Here is an 18594-nt window from a genome sequence, read left to right on the forward strand (position 1 = left end):
TTGCTTGTCTCGAAGTGAGCATAGAAGGCATTTAGCTCATCTGGTAGACTTGCGTCACTGGACAGCTCGTGGCTCGGTTTCCCTTTGTAATCCATGATAGTTTGCAATTCCTGCCGCATCCGACGAGCATCAGAGCCAATGTAGTAGGATTTGGTCTTGGTCTTGTATTGACGCTTTTCCTGTTTGATGGTTCGTCGAAGGACGTAGTGGGATTTCTTATAAGCGTCCAAATTAGTGTCCCGCTCCTTGAAAGTGGCAGCTCTAGCCTTTAGCTCAGAGCAAATGTTGCCTGTAATGCAATGCTTCTGGTTTGGATATGTACGTACAGTCACTGTGGGGATGATGTCGTTGATGCACTTATTAATGAAGCCGGTGACTGATGTGGTAAACTCATCAATGCCATCAGATGAATCCCACAACATAGTCCAGTCTGTGCTAGTGAAACCTCTTGGTAAATAGTATGGTCTACAGCTTATCATGAGGTATTCTAACTCTCACTCCATCTAAGGCTAGGACACACTGCCAGGGTTGAGCTGAGGATGAGAGAGTAATGGCCAACTTGATCTATTTTGACAGTTCAAATAGTAGGGAAGGCTCTCCTGTGAGAAAAGTTGACTTGATCAGATTACACATATTTTTTTAAACAACAACTCTTTCCTCCAAATGCAACTCATCTGCACATGATCCACTTTCCAGAGAGACAGAAATGTAATAGAATACAATAGAATATAATACAATAGAATAAATACAATAATTGAATTTAATAGAATACAATAGAATACAATAAAATATCATAAAATATCATTGAATACAATACAATAATATAGAATAAAACAAAATAGAATAGAATAGGTCTTCTGCATGACCTTGCTGCTATGCTGATCCTTCCAGACACACTGTTTCTAAATGTATACATACTGAACAAAAATATAAACGTAGCATGCAACAATTTCAAAGATTTTGCTGAGTTACAGTTCATATAAGGAAATCAATCAATTGAAATGAATGAATTAGGCCCTAATCTATGGATTTCACATGACTGGTTAGGGGCACAGCCTTGGTAGGCCTGGGAGGGTATAGGCCCACCTACTTGGGAGCAGGCCCACCTACTGGGGAGCCAGGCCCAGCCAATCAGAATGAGTCTTTCCCACAAAAGGGCTTTATTACAGACATAAATACTCCTCAGCACCCCTCCCCCCTCAGATGATCTCACAGGTGAAGAAGCCTGATGGGGAGGACCTGGGCTGGTGTGGTTACACCTTGTCCCCAGCACAAGGTACATCTGTGTAATGATCATGCTGTTTAATCATCTTCTTGATATGCCACACCTGTCAGGTGGATGGATAATCTTGACAAATTATCAAATGCTCACTAACAGGGATGTTAACAAATTTGTGCACAACATTTGAGAGAAATACACTTTTTGAGCTTATGGAACATTTCTGGGATCTTTTATTTCAGCTCGTGAAATATGGGACACTTTACATGTTGCGTTTCATATTTTTGTTCAGTATAGTTTAACCTCCCTCTCTCTCTGTCATTAGCAAAATAACTATAACAAGAGTGCTCCACTGCTCCTAAATTACTGGTAGCAGCCCGCCATTTCCTTTTTCTTCTGTAACAAAAGGTCTTTAAAACACAAAGAGATTATTTGTGTCCAAGACTCCTCCTTGTCCCTGCCGGTTTGTGCTGTCTTGCCAACTCCTATGGTCACTGTCACGCTAAACAATGACCATGGAAGTTGGCAAGGCAGCACAATAACAGTTTTAGGAACAGGCTACCTCATTCATTACCATTGAAATCAGGAAAGGCAAAATGCACAGTACAAAAGTGCACTTAATATATTAAGGTTAGCAGGTTGTATGACTTGGTGGCTGTGCCAGCTAGTGTCCACTCTTCAGAGCTGCTTCCAGAACAAGATTCATGACGAAAAACGCTAACCTGCCCTTTCTGCATCTTGTCGAGCGCCTTCTGCGTTGCCAGGACGACCAGAAGGGGCTGACCCCGTCCACGTGACAGAGCTCCTCTCTTCTCCTGCTTCGGGGTGTAGTGTGTGCTCTGTTGTGCTGTCTGCTGCCACTGTGACAGATTTGGGGGAAAGAGAAAGTGGTCTGCTCTGGTTTTGCCACCAGACAGTGGAGTTGGTCGTCTGGACCGAGAGAGCAGTCGGGCACTGAAAGATGGAGCTCTCTGCGGTCGGGGAACGCGTTTTCGCCGCGGAAGCCATTCTGAAACGCCGCGTTCGCAAGGTGAGCATGCCGCCGTTTTTTTGTCGCTGCAGAAGAGCAGACGTGGGCGAGGGTCTCCACGGCGTGCTTCGAGGGCGAGAACCGAGGATCTGTTTTTTAATGACAACGGGGAGGCCTTGTTGTAGCTAGTAGCAAGCGGATGCTTCTCTAGCAAGCCGTTTTAGCTAGCCGAGAAGCTAGCAAGTGTGCAGTGCTGATGGTTTGCAGTGAAATGTCGTAAAAAATAGCTAGCTAACGATACACATATGACTCGGCGTGTAAAGCCAACGTAAACTTTAGCTAATTAGCAATGGCAATTTAAAATAAAGGCCGGGTTTGCGTTCAATGCAAATCTATGCTTTGTCTTTGACTTTTTACCCAGACAGCTAGACTAGAAATATATGATTACACCCCACATACCATAAGCTAGGTCGCCAAACCATACATTAAAGTCGACTGTGTGTCATTATTAACTTTAGCTACATAGCAGCTAAATCTGTTTTCCCTCTCTAGCTTGAGTAAATGTTTTGTCCAGATGCCAGTGGAACTAATTTGCTAGCCAGCCTGTCTGTGTCTGCTTGATGGTGGTGTTTTGTAGCAGCTTTTCCCTCTAAAATGACAAAACAAGACAGGCATACCAGCCAACTTATTAGTCAGAACTGAGCCAGTTTATATTAGTCAATGTATTGAGTTACGTATTATTTAGAGTAATAAGTTAGTCTTAATATTTATCTTAGTGATCATGAATAGCTAGATAATAAGAAGCAATTTCTGCTCACTAGCTAGCTATAAAATGGCTGAAATACAGTATTGAACACTTTTGGGAATTTTCTCATTCCGCTGTACCTTTCTCTTTTCAGTCTCGCCTAGAGTACCTAGTGAAATGGAAAGGATGGGCACTGAAGTAAGTGATTGCGTTCCTAACGAAAAAAATCATTCAGAATTGTAAATCTTTGCATATCAACAATCACCTTGTCTGAAGAGACATTTTGTGTTTTATAGTACATATATCCTAGTAGCTACATCTTTAATAAACTTATACGTCTCCAAGTTATACCATAACATGAAAATGTTAGCCTGAAATCCAGACCTGTTTTGTGCTAACATTCCACTCCTTGTACTCCGTGTCATGTGCCAAACGTGGAGTGGAATGTTAGCACAAACATACTGTTACCCAGGTTATGTAAATGTAGAAATAAAACAATTGTGGCACCTCTTTGCTTTAGACACAGTACCTGGGAACCAGAAGAGAATATCCTGGATGGCAGACTGATTGCAGGATTTGAACAGAAGTGAGTGGAACAGTTAACGGAATTTCAATTCTTACACATTATTCAATTCCTTTAAGACAAGTGATGTTTATGACACGGTAAGGGCATTTGAGAAATCATCAAAGTCTAACACAATTCTCTCTCCTGTTCGCTCTCATCCCAACATCAGTTTTCCTGTTCTCCCTAATTTCTCCAGCTCCCCTCTATCTTTCTCTCCTTGTTCCCTCTGTTGCGCTCTCTCTCCATCTCTTTCACTCTGTCTATATTTAAACGTCTTATATCTGTGCAAGTCCTCTCTTTGTCTCTTCCTGCCAAACCCACTTCAAAGCACTCTGCTGCTTAGAGGGATCGTGTTTACATGGAACTAAAATGATCCAGTGTGTGTGTGTGTGTGTGTCCAGTCTTAGTCAAACAAACGTCAAACTGTTATTCTTTTAGTTTTTTCTTCATTCAGATCCCTATGAGCTGACGCCATAGCAACCATCCGCTAGCTAGTCGTCCTGGGGTCCGCTGTTCTGCTTTCACACACCCAGTCTGTCTCATATTGCACCCTTTTGCCGATATAGTGCACTACTTTTGACCTGAGCTCATAGGGATTTGGTTAACGGTAGTGCCCTACGTAGGGAATATGGTGCGATTTTGTGGCGCCACCCCCGGTCTTTTGATCATCCCTGTCTAACTGGAAGTTGGGATGTATGAGAAACAGGATGTTACATTAATAAACGTCTCCCTCAGTTGGCTTTGAACTGTATCAGTGGAGGCCTAGATGTTATTACTTCAATAATTGGCTCAATCCCAATTCAACCCATCCCAGCCTATTGTATCCAGGCAGGCTAGGGTCAGGGTAAGAAACAATCCCAATTTAACCCATCCCAGCCTATTGTATCCAGGCAGGCTAGGGTCAGGGTAAGAAACAATCCCAATTCAACCCATCCCAGCCTATTGTATCCAGGCAGGCTAGGGTCAGGGTAAGAAACAATCCCAATTCAACCCATCCCAGCCTATTGTATCCAGGCAGGCTAGGGTCAGGGTAAGAAAACATGTAACGTATTTCACTGTTGTGACGTTGACTTTATCGGGTGATTTAATTGTAATCCCTTTGGGGGGTTTTCTCAGAGAGCGTGAGAGAGAACTCCACGGACCAAAGAAGCGGGGACCCAAACCCAAAAATCTTCCTGCCAAGGTATTGTTTTGGATGTTCTTGTCTACCACTATCACAACCACACCAGAATTAGGATTAGCTGGTATATTACCGGTCCCAATGAGAATGTAAGAGCAGGACAAAACCTTTCCTGCTGGAAGTTATGATGATGATTTTCTCCTTTTGAGTTTACAACTCACTTTCATCTCTCCTCTCTTCTCAGGCACGTGGAGCCCAGAAGAAAGAGACCCCCACCACTCGAGCACCTCGCTCCACTTCTTCCTCCTCTCCTCGAGCCCCTCCATCCTCCTTCCCCTCCGCCTCTCCAGCGCCCTCCCCTAAACTCAACTCCATGGCAGCGACACACAAGCTGAAGAAAGACATTCGACGCTGCACTAGTATGTCCCGCCGCCCCTTACCTCGCACCGACCCCCTGGCCACTCCCGGATCCTTCTCCGGCCCCAGTGGGTTCCCCTCGCGGCCCCCCGTCTCCCCCTTCTCAGAGACCGTCCGCATCCTCAATCGTCGCGTCAAACCACGCGAGGTCAAACGGGGTCGCATCATCCTAAACCTCAAGGTCATCGACAAACCAGGAAGTGGAGGCGGAGGAAGGGGCGGCGGGGGTAACCGGAGGGCGCCATCTGGCTCCATGTCCCTCCAAGGGGGTCGTCAGAACATCCCCTCCCGAAATAGGATCATAGGGAAGAGGAGTGGAGAGGCTCCGTACCGGCCCTTCCAGCCCATGCTGGGGTTCCCCATGTACGGGAAGCCGTTTGGTCTCCAGTGTGGCGGCCCAGGACCTCTACACCTTCCACACTCAGCCACAGGCTCCAGCACAGGGACCTCAGGGGCTAGGGACACCCAGCCACCCCCCTCTCCCTCCAGCTCCAGTGGATCCACCACACCCGCCCAGAACCATCCTACCCCTCCTGGACCCGCCACTGGGGCCTCTGGGTCAGCTCCCAACTTGGGCGCCCAGGCTTCGGCCTCCTCTGCCCAGTCTACCCCTAGCCACCCCCCAGAGCTCCAGAAGAACCAGAACGCTGAACAAGGACCAAACCCCCTCCTTCCCTCCCTCTCCTTTGCTTCCGGGTCCTCCTCTTCCTCCTTTGATGAAGAGGAGGATGATGCTGATGCTCTGGACCTTTCCGCTCCTCAGGAGGGGAAGAGGAAGCTTCGCCGTCGGCGCCGACAGAAACGCCAGCCGCCCTCGGTCAGTACCGCCTCCCCTCCTCACCCCCCTGGCGCCGGTCCCTCTCCCTCCAGCTCTCAGAGGGTCCCCGCCGAGGGCGACCCCGACTGGAACCCAGAGATGGTGGCGAGCAGCGCCAACGTGGTCGTGACCGACGTCACCACCAACCTCCTCACCGTCACTATCAAAGAGTTCCCCTCCCCCTCATCCCGCCCCTCCTCCCCCCAACCAATACACCTAGAAAATACCACCTCCTCCTCACCCCCCCCACCACCACCCCCACTGAAGAACCCCCCACAATCCAAGCCATAGGAAGAGATTACAGAAGTGGAGATGAATGAATTAGCCTGGCTCCCTGATCTGTTTGTGCTGTCTTGGCCAACTCCTGTGGTCATTGTCTGGGACCAGGCTAGGGAGTAATGCTATTTTAACACAGAAGGTAAAAAAAACTTCCAATAATAATGAAATTCAGGCCATTGAATATTGAAGAGGAGCGTTATTTTTTTGAACAGAACTATGAAAAGCTAAGAGCAGGGCGTGCAATATACATCTATAATAAGGCTGATTGTCTATCTTTATGCAGCATGATTTCTCTTCTGAGGATCAATAAAGTTTATTCAATTCATGTCCACTCTCACAACCTTGACTGTTTGGAGGCTGGCAATAGATACCTTCAGTCATAATAACGTTCAAATCAATTCAATCTTTATTGTAGGGACATTCATACAACCAATAACAGTGTTTGTTATTTGTTCATATTTATACCCATTATTTCCATTGGAAGTCCGACTCGTTAAGGTTTAAATGAGGTGATGAAATGACGTTGCACTTGCTTTGTTGGGCTTCGGCAATACTGCTTTTCTACACTGAGATATTCAGCAACGCGCTTGACTCCATTATGGACAACAACCGTATTCTGTATCATTTCCTTTCCAATATCCACATGTGAATTACAAGCCCTTCTTTTTTCCCTCTCTCGAATGCACAGGCCTGTATAAGTATATATTTATATGCACGCACAACGTTAATTCAGCTGCAAAAAGAATACAGATAAGCGGTGAAAGCATAGAAAGTTAAGTTATTGCTTTTCTTATTGCCATGTTCCAACGCCTGCCTTTAACTCGCTGTCGCCTTCAAGATTCCGGAATGTTCAGTGTTCTGGAACCTCAGTCAAGACTCTAAACTGACTCTCTAATTATTTAAGCTGTGGACTGCATGGAGTGGGATTAATGATGATGTAGTATGTAACCTATCCACCGTGAACACTTGTGTTTGTACCTACCAGATATTCTCTGTGGAATAACCTGTAGTCCAAACCTCTCAATGCCTTCTAAACCAGGTTGTGTTGACGTTCTGATATCCTGGTCCCAGATCTGACCATCTTCTGGTGCTGCCCCTGTTTCTATAGGGCCCCCCCCTCTCTCTCTCTCTGGTGTATTTGTACAATATTATTACGATATTTAAAAGCATGTGTTGCCTTATAGCTGCTCAGTTCCAACTCCACTGCATCTCGTCCGTATACTGTATTAGATAGATGGTTGATTGTCGTCTAGTCTTTGATACTGTGATAATAATAATACACATCCTACCACAAACGCATCATCATTCAGCTGTTAATGGATAAAAACAGATTCTCTTGACTGTCATTGGCTAAACCAGTAGATTCTCTTGACTGTCATTGGCTAAACCAGTAGATTCTCTTGACTGTCATTGGCTAAACCAGTAGATTCTGTTGACTCATTGGTTACGCCAGTAGAAGGAGTGTTCATGTACTTCTTGGTGACGTTTTAACAGTTGATATAAATAGGTAGCACAACTTGACATAGTGGCCTACATTTATACCAAGCAGGGCTCTAGATTTCTTTTGGTTTTTTTATCTTTCTTTTTTAATTTGTCAATTTTTGGATGTAATTTCAAGAGCCATGTCATTGGCACTTTAATGTAATGACAAGAAGCCGACCTGAAGAATCAAATATGAAATGTTTGTCCATGTAAACTGTTTTATGGGGGGGGGGGTTCATTTCGAGGGCTTTTGCTTATGTACCTCATTATATATTTTTGAATGAAGAGTAATGTGTATGCTTTACCTTTTTAGTAATTACCTTTGATTGTTATTGTTGTTTTTGATTCATGTCCAATATGGGTTTGATAAAAAATGGAAAACCCCAGATTTTTAATGAATTATAAATGTGTGTCAAGACTGCAGTTTGTGTCTCGTAATATTGGTAATATGAATGATGTACATTGAATTGTGTTAATGGTAATAATGATGATAATGACGAGGATAATGTCGATGGTAACGTTGTGATAATGTAGCTGAAGCATGTTTTGCGAACCCTTATTGTACAGGTAAGGTGAGCGTGGTCATGTTGACGTTCGTTCGTTGTTGCTTCCTGTATATGTTCTGTTGTGCGAGGCTTTTAATAAAAAACACCTCCAAGACAGTTCCTTTTGTCGTTCATCTCTTCAGTTCTTTACAGAGGAGTTCTCTGACCTCTGTTATGTGGTGATTCTTGTGAGTTTATGGCTTTAAGAGTCCATTTGGAGATTCAATCTGGTATCTTGGCTTTCAACTGAAGGAGAAGGTTGTATTTGATTCTCTGTGGCTGGTTTCCAGGGCCCAGATCAGGCCTAGTCCTAGACTTAAAGCACTATGTCTGGGGAAACTGGCCTGAGCTCAGACCACTGTGTTGGTAGTTCCCTGATGGTCCACATGGTGGCACTGTAAAAACAGGTCACATGGCCTGGATTTTTGCTCTTAGCCTGCACTCTCAGAAAAGGTTTGAAGAGATGGTTGGGGCGATGGTTGTGTTTTGGTGGCCTTCAGGGGTCAGCCACGGAACACAGTTGAGAGAATATCTGTGGACACACTACTGTGAGCAAAGATAGCCCCTTCTCTTTCCATTGTCCTTCCCACGACCTGTTTTAAGTTCCTAGGTATACACATCACAGACAAACATCAGACAGTCTGGTGAGGAAGATGCAACAGTCACCCAAAACCCTGACAAACTTTTACAGATTGCACAATTGAGAGGATCCTGTCAGGCTGTATCACAGCCTGGTATGGCAACTGCATGGCCCTCAACCACAAGGCTCTCCAGAGGGTGGTGCAGTCTGCACAACGCATCACCTGGGGCAAACTACCTGCCCTCCATGATACCTACAGCACCCGATGTCACAGGAAGGCCAAAAAGATCATCAAGGACATCAACCACCCGAGCCACTGCCTGTTCACCCAGCTACCAGCCAGAAAGCGAGGTCGGTACAGGTGCATCAAAGCTGGGACCGAGAGACTGAAAAACAGCTTCTATCTCAAGGCCATCAGACTGTTAAACAGTCACCACTAACTCAGAGGCTGCTGCCTACATTGAGACCCAATCAAGGGCCACTTTAACAAATGGATCCCTAGTCACTTTATTCAATACCACTCAAAATAATGCCACTTTAATAATGTTTACATATCTTACATTACTCATATCACATGTATATACTGTATTTTATACCATCTATTGCATCTTGCCTATCCCGCTCGTCCATGCTTATCCATATATTTCTATGTACATATTCTCATTCACCCCTTTAGATTTGTGTGTATTAGGTAGTTGTGGAATTGTTAGATATTACTGCACTGTCAGAACTAGAAGCACAAGCATTTCGCTACACTCGCATTAACATCTGCTAACCATGTGTATGTGACCAATAAAATGTGATTCGATTCGTATGCCTTGTCTACTATCGTCCTATTCTACCACACTCCTCACCTTCAAACCTTCATCTCCCTTTAGCATCCATGTCCTCAACTCTTCTACCACCTTCTCCCATCCAGCCCAGCCCATACTCTGGCAGGCCACCCATGGTCCCCTCTCCTCTCCCGACCCCAGCCAGCCCTGCTCTGGATGGCCTCATTCCTCTCTAGTTTGGTCTCCCCATTCCTCCTCCATTCTCTCCAAGAACCAGCCCATCCTCCCTTCTCCTCACACTCTCTCCTCTCCCCATCTCTGGCTGGCCTCCCATTGCGGTTTAGGGACTGGACAGATGGGACTTCCTAGTGGGATGGCTGCCACTCCAGGACATCTACAGCACCTGGTGTCACAGGAAGAAGAAGATCATCAAGGACCTCAGCCACCCACGTCATGGCCTGTTCCCCCCCTGCTACCATCTAGAACCCGGAGACAGTACAGGTGCATCAAAGCTGGGACTGAGAGACTGAAAAACAGCTTCTATCTCCAGGCCTTCAGACTGTTAAATAGTCACCACTAGCCGGCCTCAGTACTCTGTCCTGAACTTAGTCACTGTTACTAACCGGCTACCACCCGGTACTCAACCCTGCACCTTAGAAACTGCTGCCCTATGTACATAGTCATGGAACACTGGTCACTTTAATAATGTTTACATACTGTTTTACCCACTTCATATGTATATAATGTATTCTAGTCAAGGCTTATCCTAACTATTGCTGTACACACCTTTTCTATTCATAAACTGTCCACACTGTCTATGCACACCATCATATACATACACTGAGTATACAACACATTATGAACACCTGCTCTTTCCATGACAGACTGACCAGGTGAATCCAGATGAAATCTATGATCCCTTATTGATGTCACTTGTTAAATCCACTTCAATCAGTGTAGATGAAGGGGAGGGGACAGGTTAAAGAATGATTTTTAAACCTTGAGACAATTGAGACATGGATTGTGTATGTGTGACATTCAGAGGGTGAATGGGCAAGACAAAATATTTAAGTGCCTTTGAACAGCTATGCCAGGCACACTGGCTTGTGCCAAGAACTGCAACACTGCCGGGTTTTTCACGCTCAACAGTGTCCTGTGTGTATCAAGAATGGTAAATCACCCAAAGGACATCCAGCCAACTTGACACAACTATAGGAAGCATTGGTGCCAACTTGGGCCAGCATCCCTGCGGAACGCCCCGACAGAGTGAGGCTGTTCTGAGTGCGGGGATTTGTCTGTATTGTTTTGTGTTGTTAGATATTACTACACAGCTGGAGCTAAAAACATTACAATTTCGCTGCACCTGCGATAAAATCTGCAGAATATGTACGCGACCAATAACGTTTCATTTGATTTGATTTACTAGAGCATATTGTCCAGGCAGACTAGACTCGTGCTGTGCGTGGGGGATATCGTAAGTGTGGGTTTATGTTCCGGTCTGGTAATAGAGGATGTATGCCTCATACACGCATCTGCTGTGAGCGCGCACATACACACACACAAACCATAAACGGGTGTAGTATTTTGGCCTCTCTCTCTCTCTCTCTCTCTCACACACACACACACACACACACACACACACACACACACACACACACACACACACACACACACACACACACACACACACACACATCTCTATCGTATTAGATGCTGTTTATAATGTTATTTGCTTCTTCACCTCCAATGACGCATCCCACACACACACCCTCCACTCCCTCGTCTGTCTCCCCGCCTACTCTGTCACGGTTCCCATAGTAACTACGGACGGAGGATATGAGCGGAGCTTAGCAACACCGAGAGAGGGAGACGGTCTTTCGATTTAGGCCTGCTGACAGAACAATCGGTATTTCTACATTTAGATAAAAAGGCAACAAACGCGTCTGTCAACCACTGTCGTTTGTTTTCTGCGCGTTTGGAGGTGTTTTGGGGGCGAGGGGGCGTATTATAATATAGGCCTAGGTTATTCGTTTTATTTAATCATATAAAAAAGCAGGTAGATTAATCAACTGATAGGCTATCGAGGAGCGGATTATGAAATCGCACGAGTGATGTTGGCTATAGCATTCTCATAGCCTAATGTAATCTAGATTGTGAGGGGGGAAAACTGACCTTATTTTTCAGTAGAATATATCTTTCCAACGGAATTTGATCTCTGATTTGTAGGCTAATCTATCGCTTTAGCCTATCTCGCCACGCTGCCGCTATGAAGTTCGTTGTAGTCTTGGTCGGTGCTGGATCCGTGGTCTTCCTCGGCGCGGCCATCTGCATCATCGCCAGTGTTTACCCACGGAAAGCTGCCGCGCCCCAGGACCTGTCCGACAACGCGACTCTGTCTGCTGAGCCCTTGTTTTCCCTGGGCTCCGTGGCTCACGCCGGTACATTGGGCGCTCTCCATGGTGCTGAATCCTACGAGGGCGGCGGAGGAGGCGGCATGGGGCTCGGGCTGGGGGGTCCCTCCACTCTTAATGAGCTCAGCCCCGGGGAGGTGACCGGTGGTGGTGGAGGGGCGCCGAAACAGTTCAGTTTCAGCCGGCTCATCTGCACTCCGATTCCCGCCGGAGAATGCAAGCCCAATATCTTGGAGCAGCCAGCGGACGACCCTTCACTCTATGTGGATGAAGACTGGAGCTTCCTCCGGACCACCGCGGACGACCTCCGGCAGACGGTGGTGCAGCAGAACGGCCAAATACTCATGGATCAGCGGACCATCCGTGAGCTGACGGGGAAACTGTCGGAGTGCGAGAGCGGCCTGGAGGACGGGAGTCCCGGGCACTCCGAGCGGAGCCTGGGGGCCTGGGCGGGAAACCGCCGACTCATGGCCGGGGATGATGTGAGCTCGTCGGCCGCTGTGCAGCTGCAGACCGCTAGAGCCGTGGAGGAGCTAGAGAGGGCCATTCTCAACCTGAAAGACCGCATCGAGAAACTGGAGGTGGGTTGGGTGAATAATGAGTATAGCTTACCCTATAGCCCAAAGCCACAGACTGTAGTCGTATACAGTCTCGATATAAGCTAGCTATAGGGAAGCATATGAATAGGCTACTTTTGTAAAACGTTTCAATAGTAGAGATAATGCGCCTTGGAGAGCGTATAACACACGTTAGCGCCTTGAGGTGCGCTTTTGATAGGCTTAGCCTATATGTCCCAGTGTGTTTTATAATGTCTTGATCATCTCCAGTCAGTCACTGAGCTAGGCCTATAGGCTATAGCCTATTACGGTTAGCCTATGTATTATTTATATGATCAAGGGAATTTATGCAATATGACTATATGGCTACTGATTGCTTGCCCCCAAACAGAGTGAATCTTTCAGTAGATAATCCAGAATAATGAAAAGCATGTTGCCACCAATTGTTAGCAATATCCAACACCGACAGAAAGACAGACAGACATTGCACAACCCAACGTCTCAACCTTATGCAACAGATAGGCTACAATATCAGCGCGGAAACAGAGGCGTCCCAATTCTAGAACCCCCACTTGGCGCGCCCGTGATGCATGGGGCGAGGCATAGGCTGTATCACGTGATAACGAGGTAAATGCCCATGGGTCTAGTATTCCTAACGGATAGAATATCCCAATGACATCAATTATTTGATTGACTTCAGGACCTCTAACTCACCCCGACCCTCCCTCCTCCCTCCCTCCTGACTTTATCGACATCAGGACCTCTGACTCCCTCCCTCCCTCCCTCACCTCTCCTCCACATCCATCCAACTCACAGCCTCTCTCATCAGCATCATTACACGCACCCGCTCCCTCAGCGCAAGGGGATATAGTTTCTTTCATTTTCTGTCTCTCCCCGCTCACCATGCAGTTCTTACATCCGCATCCGTCCACATCAATAAAATATGAAGGGATGCTGGATGAAGAGAGGAGAGACCTTGAGACTTAAGCCATACTGTGTGTGTGTGTGTGTGTGTGTGTGTGTGTGTGTGTGTGTGTGTGTGTGTGTGTGTGTGTGTGTGTGTGTGTGTGTGTGTGTGTGTGTGTGTGTGTGTGTGTGTGTGTGTGTGTGTGTGTGTGTGTGTGTGTGCACCTGTATTTTTACTGTAGCTTGCTGTCTTAAAGGTATTGACTGTGTATGTGTCAGAGAGAGAGAGAAAGAGAGAGAGAGAGGGGAAGAGAGATGGAAAGAGGGAGAGTCAGTCTGATGTAAGAAAGGCTATTTTATTTTTATTTTTATTTATTTTTTATTTCACCTTTATTTAACCAGGTAGGCTAGTTGAGAACAAGTTCTCATTTACAACTGCGACCTGGCCAAGATAAAGCATAGCAGTGTGAACAGACAACAACACAGAGTTACACATGGAGTAAACAATAAACAAGTCAATAACACAGTAGGGGGGAAACATGAGTCTATATACATTGTGTGCAAAAGGCATGAGGAGGTTATTGCTTGAGACACCTAACATTTCCCAGTGCATTCTAACATACTGCACAGTCCACGAACAGTGAGTGTGAATGTAGTCTATAGCTGTCCAAGCATTCAATCTCTCCTCACGCCAACGCTCTCTCTCTCTCTCTCTCTCTCTCTCTCTCTCGCTTGCTCTCTCTGCCTCCCATCTTCTCTTTCAGTCTGTCTGTGTGCATGTCTCTGTGTGTTTGTGTGTCTCCTGTTGCTCTCTCTTGTCGCAACCCTCTCACTTTACTCGTACTTAGTTGCTCTCTCTCTCTCTCTCATACTCTTTCTCTCTCTCTCTTTCTCTCTCTCTTTCTCCATCCTTCCTCTTTCACCTACACCTACTCATTTCTCTCTCCCTTCCTCTCTATTCACCTCCTCTCTCTCTCTCTCTCTCTCCACTTTTACCCTATCTCTCTATCTGCCTGCTTGTCTTTCTTTTCGTTGTTTTCTTAAAGATGCAGTAAGTCATGTCAGAAGCCAGCAGATTCATTACTTACCAACAACAGCTGAACATTCCAATAAAACCACACCACGCAGTTGTCTAACAACAATATCTACAATCTAGCAAGTAACTTTAGTGGGTCAGAGTGCGATATTTATTTAGTTTCAGAGCACAAACGTTTGTTAGCACATTTCTCAACCTGGCTTTAACTATGGAGGGCGCCATCCTGCCCCGCTAATTGCAAGGGGGTTGCCTAGCAACACAAACCTCTGAGAGAGTCAAAGTCTGCATTGCATGACAAATTCCCATGATTTGTAAATCTGTATCTCACAAAATAACTAGATACAGTGCATTCGGGAAGTATTCAGACCCCTTCACTTTTCCCACATTTTGTTATGTTACAGCTTTATTCTAAAATGTATTAAATAGTTTTCTTCCCTTCATCAATCTAAACACAATACAAAAACTGAAATATTACATTTACATACATTAAGTATTCAGACTCTTTACTCAGTACTTTGTTGATGCACCTCTCTCTCTCTCTCTCTCTCTCTCTCTCTCTCTCTCTCTCTCTCTCTCTGTCGCTCTCTGTCTCTCTCTCTCTGTCTCTCTCTCTCTCTCTGTCTCTCTCTCTGTCTCTCTGTCTCTCTCTCTCTCTCTCTCTCTCTCTCTCTCTCTCTGTCTGTCTCTCTGTCTCTCTCTGTGTCTCTCTCTCTCTCTCTCTCTGTCTCTCCCTCCTTGCACTATCACTCACTCCTCCACAACCTCCTATTTTCTTTCTCTCCCTCCATACTAACCCCTTCCTCTTCTCTTTTTCTCTCCTCTCACAGTTGGAGATCGGCCCTGCTGCCCTCAACCTCTCCGTTGAGACTCCATCCCCCAGCGCCGGCGTGGGCGTCAGCAGTGGCATCGGTACTAAAGTTCAAGGGTCATCGTCATCAGCATCAACGACAGGAGGCGGTCGTGTCTCCTCGGGGGGCCGAAAGGCCCCTGGGGGCCCTGGCAGAGGAGGTGGAGGCCCCTGGAAGGACCTGGAAGGAGAGCTGGAGAGAAAGATTGAGATGCTGGAGAAAGAGCGGAAGGCGCTGAGGAAAGAGACACAGACACATCACAAACAGATAGACCAAGGGATTGATACTCTACACCACCGCATTGCAGAGCTGGAACAGAGTGAGTGGAACAGAAAGAGGGAGGAGGGAGGAGGGAAGAGGGAGGAGGGGTACTATAGGGAACTAAAAGAAGGTCAAATAAGTTGAGCCCAGATTTGCTGGAAAGCAAAGTAGATAAGAAGGACAAAACAGTAACTTCTTCTTTTACTACAACTACTATCTGTTTCCCAGCGCCAAATGTAAACCATCTCTCCTTCAGTCTGACAGAGTACAACTACCCTGACGGCTATGTCCTCTCCTTCAGTCTGACAGAGTACAACTACCCTGACGGCTATGTCCTCTCCTTCAGTCTGACAGAGTACAACTACCCTGACGGCTATGTCCTCTCCTTCAGTCTGACAGAGTACAACTACCCTGACGGCTATGTCCTCTCCTTCAGTCTGACAGAGTACAACTACCCTGACGGCTATGTCCTCTCCTTCAGTCTGACAGAGTACAACTACCCTGACGGCTATGTCCTCTCCTTCAGTCTGACAGAGTACAACTAACCTGACGGCTATGTCCTCTCCTTCAGTCTGACAGAGTACAACTAACCTGACGGCTATGTCCTCTCCTTCAGTCTGACAGAGTACAACTAACCTGACGGCTATGTCCTCTCCTTCAGTCTGATAGAGTACAACTACCCTGACGGCTATGTCCTCTCCTTCAGTCTGACAGAGTACAACTACCCTGACGGCTATGTCCTCTCCTTCAGTCTGACAGAGTACAACTACCCTGACGGCTATGTCCTCTCCTTCAGTCTGACAGAGTGCAACTACCCTGACGGCTATGTCCTCTCCTTCAGTCTGACAGAGTGCAACTACCCTGACGGCTATGTCCTCTCCTTCAGTCTGACAGAGTACAACTAACCTGACGGCTATGTCCTCTCCTTCAGTCTGACAGAGTACAACTACCCTGACGGCTATGTCCTCTCCTTCAGTCTGACAGAGTACAACTACCCTGACGGCTATGTCCTCTCCTTCAGTCTGACAGAGTACAACTACCCTGACGGCTATGTCCTCTCCTTCAGTCTGACAGAGTACAACTAACCTGACGGCTATGTCCTCTCCTTCAGTCTGACAGAGTACAACTACCCTGACGGCTATGTCCTCTCCTTCAGTCTGACAGAGTACAACTACCCTGACGGCTATGTCCTCTCCTTCAGTCTGACAGAGTACAACTACCCTGACGGCTATGTCCTCTCCTTCAGTCTGACAGAGTACAACTAACCTGACGGCTATGTCCTCTCCTTCAGTCTGACAGAGTACAACTACCCTGACGGCTATGTCCTCTCCTTCAGTCTGATAGAGTACAACTACCCTGACGGCTATGTCCTCTCCTTCAGTCTGACAGAGTACAACTACCCTGACGGCTATGTCCTCTCCTTCAGTCTGACAGAGTACAACTACCCTGACGGCTATGTCCTCTCCTTCCCCATGAGGACCAAGAACATGTAACAACCATCTCTCTCCCCTCCTTCTCCGTCTCTCCCTCCCTCTCTCCTTCAGGTCTGACAGAGTACAACTACCCTGACGGCTATGTCCTCTCCTTCCCCGTGAGGACCAGGTACATGTACGGCCTGGTGCGAAGAGAAATGCCTGAGATGTATGCCTTCACCGCCTGTGTCTGGCTCAAGGTGAAAGAGGGGGGTATCGGCACCCCCTTCTCCTACTCCGTCCCGGGACAACCCAACGAGCTGGTGCTGCTGCAGGGGATACACAACCCTGTAGAGCTTCTTATCAACGACAAGGTAGGAGTGTGTGTGTGTCATTATCATATTCATTACTGAAACATGTCAGTTATCTCCTCCTATTGTTCATACTTGTATAGTTTTATGAATAACATTGATTGGTCTAATGATTGATTGATTGATCGACTGATTGGTGATTGAGCTAAATGTCCCTTCCCTCACTTCTAGGTGGCTCAGCTGCCCCTGTCCCTTGCCCAGGGTGTGTGGGAGCACATATGTTTGAGCTGGACCCTCAGAGACGGAGTATGGAAGGCCTACCAGGGTGGGAAGCTGAAGGGGCGCGGAGAGGGGCTGGCCGCATGGCACCCCATCAAGCCAGGAGGAGTGCTCATTCTGGGGCAGGAGCAGGTGGGTGAGAGGGATGGAGGTCTGTAGGGGTGGAGAGTTAGAGGGATGGAGTGATGGGTAGTGGAAGGATGGAGATTGAGAGATTGGGGGGGGGGTGTTTTATCCTGTGGCAAGAGCAGGTGAGAAGGGTGGGGTTGAGGTGGAGGGTGGAGGAATGGAGAGATGGATGAGGTGGAGTGATAGAGGTATAGGGTAATAAGAAACCTTGAGGGGAACCAGAGTTTTCTGGCTGGCTGGCTGGCTGGGTGGGGTGGGTGGGTGGATGAGTTGTATTGTACTCCCTGATCTCACTTTCTCTTTCACTCTCTATCATCTCTATCATATTATATTTCCTCTCTAGGACACGTTGGGCGGTCGTTTCGATGCCTCCCAGGCCCTGGTTGGGGAGCTCTCCCAGTTCAACCTGTGGGACAGGGTCCTGAAACCTGCTGAGGTATCCGCTCTGGCTGCCTGTTCCTTGGGCACACTGGGCAACGTGGCCCCCTGGACAGACCAGGACGTGGAGGTCTATGGAGGGGCTACCAAGGAGGCTGTGGACCCCTGCAACCAGCCACCCCGGGCCAGCCCCAGCTCCAGCCCTAAACAGTGAAGGGTTAGATGGGTTGGTAGAGGGGAAACTTGATTGTTATAAAGGGGAGCTGCTCAGTGAGGCCAGAGGGGTTAGTTGGTTTGTTTATGCTCCTCATAAGAGGGGGGTTTGAGGTGTTTTTCTGGGGCAGGGTTTGTGTGATGGGGAACTGGGGTAGAGATGGAGAGTCAGTTGAGTTGTTTTAAAGGGGCATTGCTCTTTCCAAGAGAGGGTGGGTGTGCTTGAGGAGGCTTTTCGGAGGGTCTGGGATCAGGGGGAGTAGAGATTAGTTGAGTAGGTGTGTTGTTATCTGGGTGTTGTTCACCCACTGAAGGTGTTAACATCAACAGCGCTACAGCTG

At 47.1% G+C, this 18594-nt stretch overlaps 1 protein-coding gene across 1 annotated transcript; it reads left to right on the forward strand.

Moving 5' to 3' along the window:
- The first annotated feature begins 2011 nt into the window (after positions 1-2011).
- Positions 2012-18254, forward strand: cbx6a (chromobox homolog 6a). The gene is made up of 11 exons (XM_038963524.1): positions 2012-2249; positions 3089-3132; positions 3455-3520; positions 4616-4682; positions 4864-6143; positions 11757-12504; positions 15250-15322; positions 15428-15589; positions 17076-17317; positions 17486-17665; positions 18006-18254. Exons 1-11 carry the CDS (start codon positions 2181-2183, stop codon positions 18252-18254), a joined length of 3180 nt encoding a protein of 1059 aa, XP_038819452.1. The 5' UTR covers positions 2012-2180.
- Positions 18255-18594: the final 340 nt, after the last annotated feature.

Source organism: Salvelinus namaycush, chromosome 2 (assembly GCF_016432855.1).
Source record: "Salvelinus namaycush isolate Seneca chromosome 2, SaNama_1.0, whole genome shotgun sequence".
In the NCBI taxonomy this organism is placed as follows: Eukaryota; Metazoa; Chordata; class Actinopteri; order Salmoniformes; family Salmonidae; genus Salvelinus; species Salvelinus namaycush.

Excerpts from the sequence above, each read along its gene's own strand:
- cbx6a (XM_038963524.1), top strand. The coding sequence starts at position 2,181 with ATGGAGCTCTCTGCGGTCGGGGAACGCGTTTTCGCCGCGGAAGCCATT. Across the intron at positions 2,250-3,088 it reads TGAAACGCCGCGTTCGCAAG|TCTCGCCTAGAGTACCTAGT; the intron begins GTGAGCATGCCG and ends TTCTCTTTTCAG. Across the intron at positions 12,505-15,249 it reads ACCGCATCGAGAAACTGGAG|TTGGAGATCGGCCCTGCTGC; the intron begins GTGGGTTGGGTG and ends CTCCTCTCACAG.